The sequence below is a fragment of the Natator depressus genome, chromosome 3 (assembly GCF_965152275.1).
Source record: "Natator depressus isolate rNatDep1 chromosome 3, rNatDep2.hap1, whole genome shotgun sequence".
In the NCBI taxonomy this organism is placed as follows: Eukaryota; Metazoa; Chordata; order Testudines; family Cheloniidae; genus Natator; species Natator depressus.
The window spans coordinates 182,068,388-182,085,783 of NC_134236.1; the positions used below are offsets into that span (position 1 = coordinate 182,068,388).

Genomic DNA, 17,396 nt, shown 5'->3' on the forward strand with positions numbered 1-17,396 from the left:
AAGATGTTAAACAAAACCGGCCCCAGGACCAACCTTTGGGGCACTCCACTTGATACTGGCTGCCAACTAGACATAGAGCCATTGATCACTACCCATTGAGCCCGATGATCTAGCCACCTTTCTATCCACCTTATAGTCCATTCATCCAGCTCATACTTCTTTAACTTGCTGGCAAGAATACTATGGGAGACCGTATCAAAAGCTTTGCTAAAGTCAAGGAATAGCACGTCCACTGCTTTCCCCTCATCCACAGAGCCAGTGATCTCATCATAGAAGGCAATTAGATTAGTCAGGCATGACTTACCCTTGGTGAATCCATGCTGACTGTTCCTGATCACTTTCCTCTCCTCTAAGTGCTTTAGAATTGATTCCTTGAGGACCTGCTCCATGATTTTTCCAGGGATTGAGGTGAGGCTGACTGGCCTGTAGTTCCCTGGATCCTCCTTTTCCCTTTTTTAAAGATGGGCACTACATTAGCCTTTTTCCAGTCATCCAGGACCTCCCCCGATCACCATGAATTTTCAAAGATAATGGCCAATGGCTCTGCAATCACATCCGCCAACTCCTTTAGCACTCTCAGATGCAGCGCATCCGGCCCCATGGACTTGTGCTCGTCCAGCCTTTCTAAATAGTCCCAAACAACTTCTTTCTCCACAGAGTGCTGGTCACCTCCTCCCCATGCTGTGCTGTCCAGTGCAGTAGTCTGGGAGCTGACCTTGTTCATGAAGACAGAGGCAAGAAAAGCATTGAGTACATTAACTTTTTCCACATCCTCTGTCACTAGGTTACCTCCCTCCTTCAGTAAGGGCCCACACTTTCCTTGACTTTCTTCTTGTTGCTAACATACCTGAAGAAACCCTTCTTGTTACTCTTGACATCTCTTGCTAGCTGCACCTCCAGGTGTGATTTGGCCTTCCTGATTTCATTCCTGCATGCCTGAGCAATATTTTTATACTCCTCCCTGGTCATTTGTCCAATCTTCCACTTCTTGTAAGCTTCTTTTTTGTGTTTAAGATCAGCAAGGATTTCACTGTTAAGCCAAGCTGGTCGCCTGCCATATTTACTATTCTTTCTACACATCAGGGTGCTTTGTTCCTGTAACGTCAATAAGGAATCTTTAAAGTACAGCCAGCTCTCCTGGACTCCTTTCCCCCTCATGTTATTCTCCCAGGGGATCCTGCCCATCAGTTCCCTGAGGGAGTCAAAGTCTGCCTTTCTGAAGTCCAGGGCTGTATTCTGCTGCTCTCCTTTCTTCCTTGTGTCAGGATCCTGAACTCGACCATCTCATGGTCACTGCCTCCCAGGTTCCCCTCCACTTTTGCTTCTCCTACTAATTGTTACCAGTTTGTGAGCAGCAGGTCAAGAAGAGTTCTGCCCCTAGTTGGTTCCTCCAGCACTTGCACCAGGCAATTGTCCTCTATACTTTCCAAAAACTTCTTGGATTGTCTGTGCACCACTGTATTTCTCTCCCAGCAGAGAGCAATACTTAAAAAATAAAGACAAAAAAGTACCATTCATCTAATTCTTCAAGTTAATTTCCTGTGAATTTATTCTCGTTTTCTTAATTTGAAGGTCTACAGCCTCAGTTTTTGGGCATTTTAGTCTACCACATATGCAACCAGAGCCTTTGAGATCTGCTGCTTCTTTATATGAACATTTGAAGCTGAGTTTTGAAATCCTAAGGACCTCCACCATGGCTTTCCATTGATTTCGATTGGAATTGGATCTGAATAGTCTTAGGCAGTGGTCTGTTTAGAGTCTATATAACAACACAGGGCTCATGAACAAAATAATGTGAAATGAACTACCTTAAATTCTATGCTGGTGTAAACCCTGATGGAGGTCATTGGTAATATACACAACCTCTACTAAGGTAATCAGACCCTAGTAACACAAAGCAGCGAAACCAAAGCTAGAAGGAGGACTGTAAAATTCTCACATACTCCTAGAAGTGGGTGACAATGGCCAGAAAGGAGCTATGACCATAGTAGCTACAGATTTTGTTAATTCAGTTAGTCTGGTGGCAGAGCTGTGGCAGAAGTTAAAGTTGTGCAGTGCTGGCATAAGTAAAGTAGTCCTGTCCCCGAGAGGTGGTATCTACTGCCAAATGTTGAATTGTTAATGGCAACCTTGGTAGTTAGACAAATACAAATTCTCATTTGCACCCACAGATAACTGTGTCTGAAAAGAAATGGATACAAAAGCAGAGACCAGGGTTTTTAAAAATAAGTGCTGAAATCCAGGCCCCATTAAATCAATGGTAAAATTCCCATTGACTTTGCTGGGGCCAGGATTTCACCCCTGACCCTTAGCACCCAATTCAAGGCCCAATGAGGTCTTTCCTTAGCTTCTGTGAGCTTTGGATCAGGCCCTTAAGCCTCATAATATTCATCACATTCTATTAAAATGTCTCTTTAAATAAAATAAGCTTTAGAAAGAATTTTTACTCATATGAGGTATTTTTCTATGGAGAAATTGTTGAATTTTCAGGAGCTAGAGCATCTTAAAAGGAAAAAAACTCTATCTTGTTGCCACCTGACCAATAGTATCAGAGCTGCCCAAGTATCCAGGACCAAGCGCATTTCCCTCTGTGCTGTGTTTCACCAGAGAATGTTCGGCTCTCTTTCAAAATTCACTTTCTTTCCCATAGGTTGTTTTTGCCTCAGGGTTGATTTGAATATAGTTTGGTTTATGTGTCTCTTGCTGTTTGTCTATTTTCTCTCTGTGGTATAGCCCCCTTCATTTCAAACGTTACTTTTGGCAGGGAGGCAGGTGAGCAGCTTCATGCATTGCAGATGCCAGTAGTCTTATTGATGAATCAGCCTAGCAATATCATAGCCGTCCAGTAAACTAGAGGTTGATATCCAGAGCGGGATGTGCATGTGAATTCCTACATTCGTTTTGCAGTCCACCACACGGGCTATAATCAGAGCACCGTGTTAATTAGCTAACAGTTACCCTAATTACTTAGCTCTTTGTTAACAGATTTTTTTCCTCAGTAGTCCCATGTTTGTCAGAGTACAGTAGACTGAGCTCCCTTTGGCTGCTGCCATTTGACTCAGTAATCTGTGTCTACTCAGATTTTTTGTTTGGCTCCCAGCTGATAGGACCAAGGAAATGCTGAGCATTACTTCAGTCACAGGACAACCTCTGTATCTTCAATCAAAGAATAACTATGTTAGAGGAAGAGTCAGCTTTAAACCCTGGCCTTTGTGCATGTGTGCTTCTTCAATAGCTATTTTATTTTTCTGCAGAGCATAGTATTCAACAGAAAACAACACATTTTAGGCTGTGCTGTTTACCTGACACAACAGTCAAAACAGTTTTCTGATTAAACAGGCAACGGTAGACTCCTATCCTCTACGGGCTTCTCCACATTAGGGGATAATAAAACCGTTTACCAACAGCTAAAGAAGTGATTTATTAGGGTATGAAACCTTTAATTTAGAAGGAAGGTTTCACTCTCTTAATAATATTTTCTTATCCTCCCACTCTGCAAAATGTAGGAAGGCCAAAAATTAACGTATTTGTGCATTTATTTCAAAGTTATTATGTGGGTGTCTGTGGAAAGGTAAGATTTAAAAGTAGAACAAGCAATACACTCACAGCAATCTTCTTTGCACAAGTGAGGTTTTATAAAGCTGAAGAGCCAAATCAATCAGAACCACACATTATATTTCCTCCTCTGTTAGTTTTAGCTTTAAATAGTGTGGCAAATTGCCAGCACTACTATGATGGGTCTCGCACTTTCTCTTCTTGTGGGGGGTGGTGGTTCAGGGCACCATTTCTTGCCCCTTAACTGGGGTATTAACTGCCCCACTAGTGTCCTAGAGGAGGGGAGGGGAGAGGGAGGGACCCAGGCCCACCCTCTACTCCAGGTCCCAGCCCAGGGGCTCTAGGGATAGCGGTAAACCACTAGAACTAGCAGTTCCTTCCCCTGGGCTACTTCCCTCTCTTGCCCTTCAGCTTGTAGAGCTTCCTGCCCTCCCTCTGCACAAACCAGGTGTCCCTTTACCTAAGGTCTTGGTCTTCTTAGCCCACCACAGCACTTCTCCAAACTCTCCTCTGCTTCCCTCCAAACTGCTCTCTGCTCCAACACCAATCCACTCTGCTTCAACTCCTCCTCTTGTCTGATTGAAGCAGGGGGTTTTTATCATGTGACTGGCTTCAGGTGCTTTAATTTATTTATAGAAAACTTTCTTCTCTCTACAGGGAATAAGGCTCCCTTCTAACACTCTCCTGCTTTCACGGAGCTGTGAGCGCGGCACGTACTTGGCGCGGTTCACCCCCATCCCAGATACTTGTCCCTTTTGCGGTGTGAGGGAAACCCTCACGCATATTTGGAGTGCGCCAGGCTGCAGCCCCTGTTCCGGCGCCTCAAAAATCTTCTATTACGTTTTTGGTTGCATTTTTCCCCTCACCTTTTTATTTATGCACTCCCCATCCGTGGCCTCACAAAGTCACGGGATCTCCTAGTTAACCTCCTCCTGGCCCTGGCTAAAACGGCCATCTATAAAACCAGAGAGAGGAGGTTGACCGATGGAGTTTCCTGTGACTGTGGGGCTGTTTTCCGGTCCTCGGTTCGTTCACGTATCCAGACGGAGTTCCTCTGGGCGGCGTCCACCGACTCCCTTGATGCTTTTGAGGAGTGGAGGGCGCTGTCCGAGGTTCTCTGCTCGGTGTCCCTGTCCGGTTCCCTTTGTTTGAACCTTTGATTGGGGGAGAGAGTAAAGGACCCCAGCCCCAGCCATTGCTGCTGCGGACACCACCACCTTAGAGGGGTCCTTTCACACATGGGTGCAAGTGCCCCCCCCCGGATTGTCCACCCCACAGCCTGCCCCTCTTGTTGGGTGCTTTCAAAGGAGGGAATTGTTGGTGACACTGGGCGTGGCGCCAGGTAACTCGAGGGGGTGGCAGACCTTGAGAGTCGATGAAGCCCCCTCGCTCTGGGCCACCAGGTAACTCGGAAGGGTGGAAGACCACAAGAGTCGAGGAAGCCCCCCGCTCTGGGCCCAGGCAAGCTTGAACGCTTCCCTCCCCTGAAGCTAATGAGAAAACAATTGTGATTGGCTGCTGTGTTACACATTGCATATGCTGTTTTGTTTTATACGTGTGTTATGCAAATAAAAACACCTTTTTTGCTTCAAAAAAACCCACTCTCCTGCTGCCCTCTGGCCATGCTGTATCACAATAGTTTTATAAATGTGAAATTGCCCCCAAAATTCTTCAGCTGCTGAAAGAGTCTCTGATGCAGCAAGGGAGAAGGGCAGGGGAAGGTGAGGGGAAATGCTCTGGAATCCTAGCTTTCACTTTTCTTATGTCCACAATATCACATTTATTAACAATCACTGCTGCTTTCTGGAATAACAGCTTTGTTTGATCTCATAAATTTAGGTGTCTGTACTTGTTCCTTCTGTTCATGTTGCAGGCTGACTCAAAGGGATAAAATCTGCCCTTCCTCTTATCCTGTACAACTCCACAAAAGGCACCGTGTTGCAATGGGGTTACTTGGGGGTATAAATCTGGGTAGAATTTAGTCCATACTCTAATCATTTTTTGAAAAATAAAATTATATTACCAAATTTCAATTGTAACTCAAAGATTTAAGAATGTTAAAAAATATGTGAAGTAGCAAAATATCTGTATTGTTTGTGAACTATCCTCGCTTAAAAAGTCATTTGGCATCTCTTTCTCTCTCTCAGTATTTATAAAGGTGTGTTAGACCTTAATGGATTTCTTATCCCCATTTATGACACCCAAATTGAAATCATGGGCACATTAATTTTTTTAAATAGCTGCATTTTACAATAGCATAATCCTACAGAACAAAAGAACGCATATATAGATGGGGGTGTGCGTGTGCACATGCATGTGTGAACCCCCTGAGCCCTGGGAAGCTTGATAGGAACCACCTCAGATTCCATCACTTAATTTAGGCTCACTGGGTGCCCATCAGAAGTTATAAGCCTTAGGAGGCTTATCAGGGGTCACTCCTGACATTCTTTGAGATGTAATAGACTGTAAAAGCCTTATCCTGCTTCCATTGAAGTCAATGGGAAGAACATTTGAATTAGGGGTGTCAATTATCATAGAACCATAGAATCAAAGAAAATTAGGGTTGGAAGAGACCTCAGGAGGTCATCTAGTCCAAACCCCTGCTCAAAGCAGGACCAACACCAACTAAATCGTCCCAGCCATGGCTTTGTCAAGCTGGGCCTTAAAAACCTGTAAGGATGGAGATTCCACCACCTCCCCAGGTAACCCATTTCAGTGCTTCACCACCTTCCTAGAGAAATAGTTTTTTTTCTAATATCCAACCTACACCTCCCCCATTGCAACTGGAGACCATTGATCCTTGTTCTGTCATCTGCCACCACTGAGAACAGCCAAGCTCCATCCTCTTTGGAACCCCCTGTTCAGGTAGTTGAAGGCTGCTATCAGATCCCCCCAACTCTTCTTTTCTGCAGACTAAATAAACCCAGTTCCCTGTGTGATGTTGCACTCCATATGATTTTATGAAAATATGCTAATGAGTGTGAATATAATGTAACTGGAATATGCTTCATGGAAAAGGTCTCATGTAAGGTATCATTACAAAGCTTATAATCTATTGAGTTTGTTCATCCTATTTGTATGAATGGATCATTCTTGTATCTGAACTAGGAATATAAATATAACTCTGAGGGCCTATTGTCATTATGCAAAGTGTGGGCCATTAATGGTGGTTTAGAATCTTGATGGCTCCCATTAACCAGGACAATTGACTATAGATGGCTCTGTTTACTTGCAAGCCTTCCTGTGAGTCAGGCCAGGAAGAATGAAGGCTTGGGGTCTCAAAGGACATGTGACCATGTCACCTGGTACTGAAATGATTCTTAAACCTGGTGCTTTTCCATTTAGAAGGAGGGGTGGGGACCCAGAGAGACAAAAGATTCCCACCTTGTGCCAAAGCTATAAAAGGGGGTGGAACAGAACAAAGGGAGCTGCAGTCATGAGAAATCCCCTAGCTACCAGCTGAGCTGGGACAAGGACTGTACCAGGGGAAAGGATTGGGCCCAGACTAGAAAGGAGTCTAGTCTGTGAAAGAAGCTAATTGGAACATCTCTGAGGGTGAGATTTACCTGCATTTAGTTTCCTACTGTATTAGGCTTAGACTTTCATGGTTTTGTTATATTTTGCTTCGTAATTTACTTTGTTCTGTCTGTTATTACTTGGAACCACTTAAATCCAACTTTTTATATTTAATAAAATCACTTTTTGCTTATAAATTAACCCAGAACAAGTAATTAATTCCTGGGGGAGCAAACAGCTGTGCATATCTCTCTATCAGTGTTATAGAGGGCAGACAATTTATGAGTTTACCTTGTATAAGCTTTATACAGAGTAAAACAGATTTATTTGCAGTCTGGATCCCATTGGGAACTGGGTATCTGGGTGCTAGAGACAGGAGCACTTTCAAAGCCATTTTCAGTTAAGTCTGCAGTTTTTGGGTGACGTGGTTCAGACCCTGGGTCTGTGTTGGAGCTGTGGCATGTCTGGCTCAACAAGGCAGGGTTCTGAAGTCCCAAGCTGCCAGGGAAAATGGGCTCAGAGGTAGTCTCAGCACACTAGGTGGCAGTCCTAAGGGGGTCTCTGTGACCCAACCTGTCACACCCTCAGCCTCTCTTCATAAGTCATGTGCCCCAGCCCCCTGATCATTTTCGTTGCCCTCCAATTTGCCCACATCCTTTCTGTAGTGGGGGCCCCAAAACTGGATGCAATACTCCAGATGTGGCCTCACTAGTGCCGAATAGAGGGGAATAATCACTTCCCTCGATCTGCTGACAGTGCTGCTACTAATGCAGCCCAATATGCTGTTAGCTTTCTTGGCAACAAGGGCACACTGTTGACTCATATCCAGCTTCTCGTCCACTGTAATCCCCAGGTCCTTGTCTGCAAAACTGCCACTTAGACAGTGGGTCCCCAGCCTGTGGCAGTGCATGGGATTCTTCTGTCCTAAGTACAGGACTCTGCACTTGACCTTGTTGAACCTCATCAGATTTTTTTGGCCCAATCCTCCAATTTGCCTAGGTCACTCTGGACCCTATCCCTACCCTCCAGCGTATCTTCCTCTCTCCTCAGCTTAGTATCATCCGTGAACTTGCTGAGGATGCAACCCATCCCATCATCCAGATAATTAATGAAGATGTTGAACAAAACCAGCCGCAGGCCCAACCGCTGGGGCACTCCGCTTGATACCGTCTGCCAGCTAGACATCGAGCCATTGATCACTACCCATTGAGCCCGATGATCTAGCCAGCTTTCTATCCACAGTCAACTCAAGTGATTAACTCAAAACAAATTAATCTGATTAAAAAAATTAATTGTGATTAATCACAGTTTTAATTGCACTGTGAATCAATAACAGAATACCAATTAAATTATTATAAATATTTTGAATGTTTTCTACATTTTCAAATATGTTGATTTCAATTACTACACAGCATACAAAGTATACAGTGCTCACTTTATATTATTATTTTCATTACAAATATTTGCACTGTAAAAAAGATAAACAAAAGAAATAGTATTTTTTCAATTCACCTCATACAAGTACTGTAGTGCAATCTCTTTATCCTGAAAGTGCAACTTGCAAATGTACAATTTCTTATTTTCCGTACATGCGCTCAATAGTAGGGAATAGAAATGGGGGGAACAGGGGGTGTCACAACAGCCCTTTGGGGCCATGGCCAGCCAAGTGCAAGGAAGGGTAGCCTTCAGATTTCTGTAACCTGCACCCGGGGTCAAAGCAGTCCCCAGCCAGCCCAGGATATGGGAGGTGCACAGTGGTATAAAGCCACATTTATCTGAGTTCTGTGCCAGTTTCAGCTTTGGCACAGTATGAACTGAGCCCATAAATCCTGTTCTTTATGTAATGGACCTTGGGAGTCAAAGAATTTCTGCATGTGCCAACTGGCATTTTCTTGTAGATATGGAAAATACAGTGAATCTTTGCAAATAATTAAACATTGTAATTCTGGATTATCTTTAATTAATGAGGCACAGGCATAATACCTCCAGAGGCTTGGAATGCTGCTCTGTATTTATGTCAGAAGTGATCTTTAATTTTTCCAGTGAAAGATTATTTATCTTTTTTTTCTTCCTTGTGATTGTCTCTTCCTAGCTCCCTGGCTTCTTTACAAATTGGAGCTAGCCATTAGCAAGATTTCTTCCTGTTTCTTCTGCAGATGGCTTGGCTTTAAGCATTAGGTTTAAAACAACTTTTAATTTTATCTTTTAATAATATTTTGGTTTTAGAGTCATAGAGTGTAAGGCCAGAAGGGGCCACCAGGTCATCTAGTCTGACTTCCTGTCAGGGCCGGCTCGAGCTTTTTTGCCGCCCCAAGCAAAAAAAAAAAAGGTGGGTACTGTAGTTGTAAGAATGGTTGATAGAGATCTTATAGGTGTTTGTCTCTGTCTTCAGGTTGGGGGGCTGTCTGTAAGCAAGGGCTGGCCTGTCTTCCTAGATCTGTGAGAGTGATGGGTTCTCTTTAAGGATAGGTTGTAGATCCTTGATGATGCGCTGCAGAGGTTTTAGTTGGGGGCTGAAGGTGACGGTTAGTGGCGTTCTGTTATTTTCTTTTTTGGGCCTGTCCTGTAGTAGGTAACTTCTGGGTACTCTTCTGGCTCTGTCAATCTGTTTCTTCACTTCAGCAGCCCACCATCAACCTCAGCCTGTACCAGTCCACACAAGAGATCCGGTTGTATCGTAGAGCTTGGCTGTAGACAATGGATCTTGTGGTGTGGTCTGGATGAAAGCTGGAGGCATGTAGGTAAGTATAGCGGTCAGTAGGTTTCTGGTATAGGGTGGTGTTTATGTGACCATCGCTTATTAACACCGTAGTGTCCAGGAAGTGGATCTCTTGTGTGGACTGGTCCAGGCTGAGGTTGATGGTGGGATGCTGAAATGAAGAAACAGATTGACAGAGCAGAAGAGTACCCAGAAGTCACCTACTACAGGACAGGCCCAACAAAGAAAATAACAGAACGCCACTAACCGTCACCTTCAGCCCCCAACTAAAACCGCTCCAGCCCATCATCAAGCATCTACCACCTATCCTGAAGGACGACCCATCACTTTCACAGATCTTGGGAGACAGGCCAGTCCTTGCTTACAGACAGCCCCCCAACCTGAAGCAAATACTCACTAGCAACCACACACCACACAACAAAAACACTAACCCAGGAACCTATCCTTGCAACAAAGCCCGTTGCCAACTGTGTCCACATATCTGTTCAGGGGACACCATCATAGGGCCTATCAGCCACACTATCAGAGGCTAGTTCACCTGCACATCTACCAATATGATATATGCTATCATGTGCCAGCAATGCCCCTCTGCCATTTACATTGGCCAAACCGGACAGTCTCTATGTAAAAGAATAAATGGACACAAATCAGACGTCAAGAATTATAACATTCAAAAACCAGTCGGAGAACACTTCAATCTCTTTGGTCACTCGATTACAGACCTAAAAGTGGCAATTCTTCAACAAAAAAACTTCAAAAACAGACTCCAACGAGAGACTGCTGAATTGGAATTAATTTGCAAACTGGATACGATTAACTTAGGCTTGAATAAAGACTGGGAGTGGATGGGTCATTACACAAAGTAAAACTTTTTCCCCATGTTTATTCCCTTCCTCCCGACCCCGCACTGTTCCTCAGACGTTCTTGTCAACTGCTGGAAATGGCCCACCTTGATTATCACTACAAAAGGGTGGTTTTTTGTTTTTTTTCCCCTCTCTAGCCTGCTGGTAATAGCTCACCTTACCTGATCACTCTTGTTACAGTGTGTATGGTAACACCCATTGTTTCATATTCTCTATGTATATAAAATCTCCCCACTGTATTTTCCACTGCATGCAACCGATAAAGTGAGCTGTAGCTCACGAAAGCTTATGTTCAAATAAATTTGTTAGTCTCTAAGGTGCCACAAGTACTCCTTTTCTTTTCGTGGATACAGACTAACACGGCTGCTACTCTGAAACCTGTCACTATGCATGTGTATGTCTGTGTGTGTGTATATATATGCACACTGTATTTATCTCTCTGTATGCATATACATATGTGAATCAAATCTGATCAGGTTTGGCTCAATTTTTCCTTTCTCTGAACTATGTAAGTTTGCTGTGTGGGTTTCTCAGGTGTGCATTCAAAATGCTGATGTTGTCTTTTCTGTGTGTGTTAAAAAAACTGCTAGCCCTTTTTATAAGTGCAGAGGTTTGCCCTCATGTCCTTGCCAGGAAATTTATTGTTAACTATCCTCGACCACCTCCTTACGTGGCTATGTTTTCAGTGGTGCTTTGTGCACATAGCCATGATTCAACACAGCACTTAAGCACATGCTTAAATGTAAGCCCATGAGTACTTATGTTTACGGTTAACATGTGTTTAATTGATTTGTTAAATTGGGGCCATAGTTTTTTTTTTAAACCCTTCAGGATTCTTTGGGATAAAAGACACTTTTATAAATGTTGTATGTTACAATAACTACACAATTATCTGTGAAGATGTAGATGTATCTATATAAATATATATGAGAGAGAGGACCCCTTGTTTCTGATGAACAGGAGAGTTCTTGAGTTTGGGTAGAAGAAGAGAGTTGGTGTTCATTATCATGCATCACTGAAGGTTTAAAGGTCAAACATTGACAAATGTGAAGGATAGTCTGAGCAAGTTCCATGCTATAAACCTGTTTCTATAGTTAAACAGGACAGATTTCACACGGGACAGTCAGAGTCTGTGTTGCACCCTTTTGACCAAATGAGGAAGTTAATAAGAATGCCCTTATACTTGCACCAGATTTCCATTGGCATTACAGGAAGACTTCAGCTAGACATCTCTGCTCTATAAAGGAATCTATACAAGCTTGAGATTCAGGATCTGACATCCTTCGTACATACTGTTGTTCAAACTACCTCATTTATCCACCGATTAGTTAGAGTGGCAACATGAGGAACCATTTTTTATTTATGGAGATAGCATAAAATCATGCTACAGAACATCATATTTCAAGCAGAATACCATAGATAAGTTTGCCATTATTGTTTGAGAAGGCCAAATAATGAGATGTATGGAAGCTTGAGTAAAGAGTATATAAGAAAGTCCAAATTTGGCCCATTTAAAATGTATGTACTTTCATTTAATAGTCTAACTTCACAGGATTTTCATAATGAGAACAGTTTTGGGCCTTTTTATTTAAAAAAAAATGGTTGTTATTTTCCCCCAAATCTTCCCACTCAATGCACAACCCAAATGTAGGTCATGGGCTGGGAATCTTCAAGGAAGGACTCCTTCCCCAAGGATGCAGAGCAGATCTGAAGCTGTGAGACTACATCAACCCTTGTATCTCCTTAGCAAAGATGCTGGGTGAATAGCTCCACAGCAGCAGATTCTTGACCCCTGCTATGATCCTGCAGACTAACAAACAGGATTTGCTGTAGAGCTGTGCACCCACTGTCTCTCCCCCCACCCCAACCCTGCTTCCACCTTTGTGCAGAAGAACCACGTGCAGACAAATGCTAGGGTCTTCCCAATCTTTGTAGGAAGTACCAAATTTGCACTGAGAGGAGATCATAGAATCACAGAATAATAGAATATTAGGGTTGGAAGAGACCTCAGGAGGTCATCTAGTCCAGTCCGCTGCTCAAAGCAGGACCAACACCAACTGAGATGCTGAGAAGTTTGCAATTCTGACCATTTCTCCCAACAGCTGTCAAAATATAGGTGAGATCTGTGCCCAATGGAGCTAGAAGAAAACAAAACCAGAAAAATATATGTGGGTGGTCTCATGCTTCCTAACCCCACTTGCTCCCCATTTCTATCACTCTCCCCTAAAGCCTACTGTAAGGCTCCATCTCACGGCTGATTCTAATTATGCCATAGTGCAGGGGTGGGAAACTCAGAGCAGGGACTGTCCCTTAATCTGTGCATTGCACCATACCAAACATACTCGCACTTTATAAGTAAGTAATAACTACACTTACCAGAAAGCCACACAACATTTTCTTTATCACTAAAGACCTTTGTTCAAGCAGAAATATTGGCTAGATCAGAAGCGATGTGAATTCATTCAAACAGCAGTAGTGTTCAATAAGGGTAATGCAGTCATCCTCTTTGCTACCTAGCCCTGCTGTTAACAGTGATTTTACAGTTCACAGGATGTCGAATACTATGTTATACAAGCTTGCAATTAAAATATTGAATAGTCTAAAACATAAAGGCTAAATTCTGCCTATATTTGGGCATATATGGCACCTACTAAATTATATGTGCATATGCATGTGCATAGAACTTGGTCCTAAACATAGGATATAGAAAAGGTCCTGGAGTTTCTTATATTAGAATTAATCTTAATTAATCAGTTCACTCATTGTATTGGTGTACAGCGGGTTGGTTATACAGAAAAACCATGATTTTTATTTTACTGGAGTTTATCTTTAGCAGCCATTTATGTGCATGTGTATGTGTCTATATGTATATTTCTGTGCATATCTTAATAAAGGATTGCATTTCCTATCCAACACAAGAGAATATTGATTTAAAAACATATTTAAAATAGTGTTCTTTGAGAGGATACCATGGACCTGACTCCAGTATAGTTCTGATGACCTACAGCTTCCATTGAAGTCATTGGAAGGATCAGGTCCATTTTTATTTTAGAGACAGTTGTGTTTATATGAGAGGCTGCATTGAATCAAACTGATTTGAAAACTAGCAGCAACGCCAAAAATCAAAGGAAAAGGACTGCTAAATAAATAATGAAATGTGCAACATGGTAACCCAGAATAAAACAGCGACGTTCAAAATGTTCAAAATAGGTTACATTCTCTGGGCTTTTGTTAAAGTAATTGCTAAGTTAATTTCATCTTTCATGTTCCAAAGCTCTTGTCTTCTTTCTTACTGTAGATATTCATTATTCTAAGTAATTTTGAGTGATTCTGCAAAAGCCCTAAAGGAGAAGGAGATAGGCACTTGATATCATTAACCCTTGGAGCTGTCATGACTTATTGTATCTGTGTGAAAATTTGCATAGCACAAAGTTGTATTGAATAGAGGACTAATAAAGCAGAACTATATTACTTTAAAAGTGTATAATTTCAATGTCCATTGCAGTAAAATGTAGTTTGGTTTGTTTATTTGTTCAGTTGTGTGTGTCTTGGTTACAAAACACTACAGTATTTTTTACAGGTAACCTTCTTTGTCGAATCTGACATACCATTTCACTTCCCTTGAAAAACTGTGCAATATATCTCTTGTTGCAGTCTGATCAATGATAGCAGATGTACTTTAGAAAAGGTTTCCATATGGTAACCCAGATGTTCATTCTCTCCTTATGAAAGAATTATTGTAACTTTCATAGTAAGGACAGTGTTATGGTAAATAAGTCTATGGCAGATACAGAATAATTCTTCAGTCACTATATTTTGGGGACTTCAAAATAAAAATAAATCTTCTATATTTTGTTGTTTTTCTACTTTTGGGACATAATTGTCTTTACAGAATAATCACATAAAATACTCATTATAAACATGACATAGAAAAAATGGTCATTCATTAGCTTGGGAATAAAACTATAATTACAGTTATCGGGCTTTGAGGCGATTATAAAGAGATGCAAGCTAATTGCACAATTTAAGGTTGCTAATTTAATAGCAAGCTAAAACACAGTAATCAGCTGAAGAGAAATACACCACAATATTTTAAAAGGATCAGAGTATTGGAATTTATTATATCCCTCTTCCTCTCCTTCTGCTTTAATCACTTTAGGTTAGAGTGTAAAGCTGTGCAGGCAGTATTCCTTATAAATGGAATCATATGATGCATACATTAAATCAAAACTGCGCCTTCATTTGGCATCTACAATCAAGAGCTAGGGAATAAGCAGGCTATTCTGCCAGAACTTTACTATACTGGCGCTTGATGGTGATACACAGTACTTCTCATCTGCAGAACAAACTGCAGCATCTCTTACTGCAGCAGTGTGTCAGCCATTGGCTTTCCTGTGACACGTGACGGATAGAGCCTTCTCTGTGTCTTTTCTCGCCCATCTGTGTGCAGGGCACTGATAGGCCAGGCTGATGCGCAGGCAGTTTATCATCTTGATCTCCCACTGAGTCAGGGAGCTCTCCTGTCATCAGTATTGATTTCAGAGGATGGACTAAATTTCCTAGGATTTCCATTAAGAATTAAGAAAAAAGCTATAAGCACGCAGGGTAGCCAGGCAGACATGGATATGAAATGGCACTGTGAAACCTCTCAGGTAGCTTCTTCTATCACAGCTGATGCAGAGCACAGGCTAAGCACTGCAGCATGCAGGGTTTAAGATACCATTAGTCTAACAGCAAAATAAAAAAGGCATTTGCACCGATTACTAAAAATGACTTTTTTAAAAAAATTAGAGTATGTCTTCTTGGAGATTGCATGTCATTAATATTGAGATTGAATTTCTGCACAATATCTGTTAAATATAGAAAGGCTTTTAAATTTTAATATCTTTTTACAAGAAAATAACGCTTTAAAACCTGGGCATGGATGCTTCCTTTTTATCTGCTGCTTTACATAGAGATTTTTTTAGCATGTTGCTGAGTAAAAGAGTAAAAAGGGGGGTGGAGGGGAAATTCAGAAACCTCCAATAAAAGCATGAATAAAAACCGCTTAAAATAGTTGCCAGGCTACTTTGTTATTAATAACGTAGTAATTATTCTAGAAAGCTGCTTAAACCCTGACCATGCATGCTTTTTATTTTGGCACATAATGTGTGTTTGTGTGTGAGCGTGTGCACGCATGGATTTTTTTTTTTTTGTTGTTTGTTTTTCTTTCTTACTGAGCATTTGCAGAACTGGAATTTCTGTGAGTTATATGCATGTTTTGTTAACATAGAATGCATACAAATGAATGACTAAATCTGATGAACAAATATTTCATAATATGTAATGCAAAATAGCATCATATTTCTTTTAACTAATTCATTTTAATTTATAGGGGGGAAATAGCTGCATGCCAGTGATAATGAAAGCATTTGTGTGGTTTTTTTAGAAGATTGATTATTTATTTGCTCATTTCTAACATCAAAAGCAAGCTGTTTTTATTAACAAACCTCCAAAGCATCAATGTAAAGTAGCATTGATTACAAAGCTTGAAAGATTACAAATACTTGAAAACAAGTAGTAAGGTGTGTGTTTGTGTGTGTGTGAACACTGAGCTCCTTTGGGAGCAATGTGATCCCTTCCCAGTCGTTAGACTCCACAACAATAGTGAAAATGCCTTGTTATTATAGAGTCTACATGCACCATGGGAATTAAAGCTAGGAAAAGCAGGACTGTTACCAGATGGGACAACTGTATGCTGATAGTGAGTACAGACAATACTCTGTATGGAGGAGTAAAGTGGATGAAAGGGGATTAGGGTCTTTAAAGGGGATGAGGTAGGAATCTCTATACTAGAAGGGGGATAAGGTAGGAACTGCTATACTAGAAAAAGTATATTTTCACATCTTACACTTATTATGAGACAGAAGTTAAAGGAGGAAAAGCTTTCTTGATTACTTGTTTTGTTTCAGAGGAGAATATATTTAGGAAGAGCATTGTAGGAATGTACTTTGATTTACAAGTTATAAACATTAACTGGTATGTTGAGCCAGTTTTCTATTTTTTATGACATGTTTGTAAAAAGGTTATGTATAGAATTGGATCTAAATTATCTTAATCTTTTAGACAGTAGTATCTATATTTGGATGACAGATAGTGTCATAGATATTCTATGATAGTACTCCTATCATTAGGAGTGATGGGATTAAATCTCAAAATTTGGTCATTGTGGCTTACTTGGTATACTGTATAAATTCCATGCATTGGGTGACAGGGTTACATTAACAGGAGGTTTTTTTTACAGAGATTTTTTCACCTCATTTTTTAAACATACATGCTTACATTTATTAAAATATGAATGTATATTGTGATGCTCATGATACTGATCATCTCTAATGCTAATCTTGTTTCTCCCTCCCCCCATCACTGTTTTATCTGAATATATTTGGTTATGTTAGATTATCTCATTTCCAATAACTCTGGCCGTGTGACATTTTAGATGATAGTACATGTTCAGCTGGAAAATTTAGTGAAATGAGTTTGCCATTCCCAGCTCTACTCCCTAATAGACAGTCTTCCACAACACCTAGGCATCATACATAATTTGACACAGCTGACAGCCTTTACTTAGAAGAGGCTTAGGGTTGAGCCAGCATGGAAATTGAATTGCCTCTCGACTCCCTAATATTAATGATCCTTCCAGGTCAGCACAGAAGTAATTGGCAGGGCAGCCTGAGGAACTGTGTATTAAATCTGCCTAAATT

General features: G+C 41.3%; 1 protein-coding gene across 30 annotated transcripts in view; it reads left to right on the forward strand.

Annotated features, from left to right (window-relative positions):
• NRXN1 (neurexin 1) overlaps positions 1-17,396 on the forward strand; it is a 1,220,951-nt gene that overhangs the window by 1,124,337 nt on the left and 79,218 nt on the right. For 2 of the 30 annotated variants that reach the window (XM_074949437.1, XM_074949438.1), the window contains exon 1: positions 15,155-15,305. The exons of 26 other annotated variants lie outside the window; for them this stretch is intronic. In XM_074949437.1, coding sequence (XP_074805538.1) covers positions 15,273-15,305 — 33 coding nt within the window. In that variant the 5' untranslated portion in view covers positions 15,155-15,272. Of the gene's footprint in view, positions 1-15,154; positions 15,306-16,322; positions 16,397-17,396 lie in introns of those variants that run through there. 2 more of the 30 variants (XM_074949434.1, XM_074949436.1) reach the window with 1 other exon arrangement.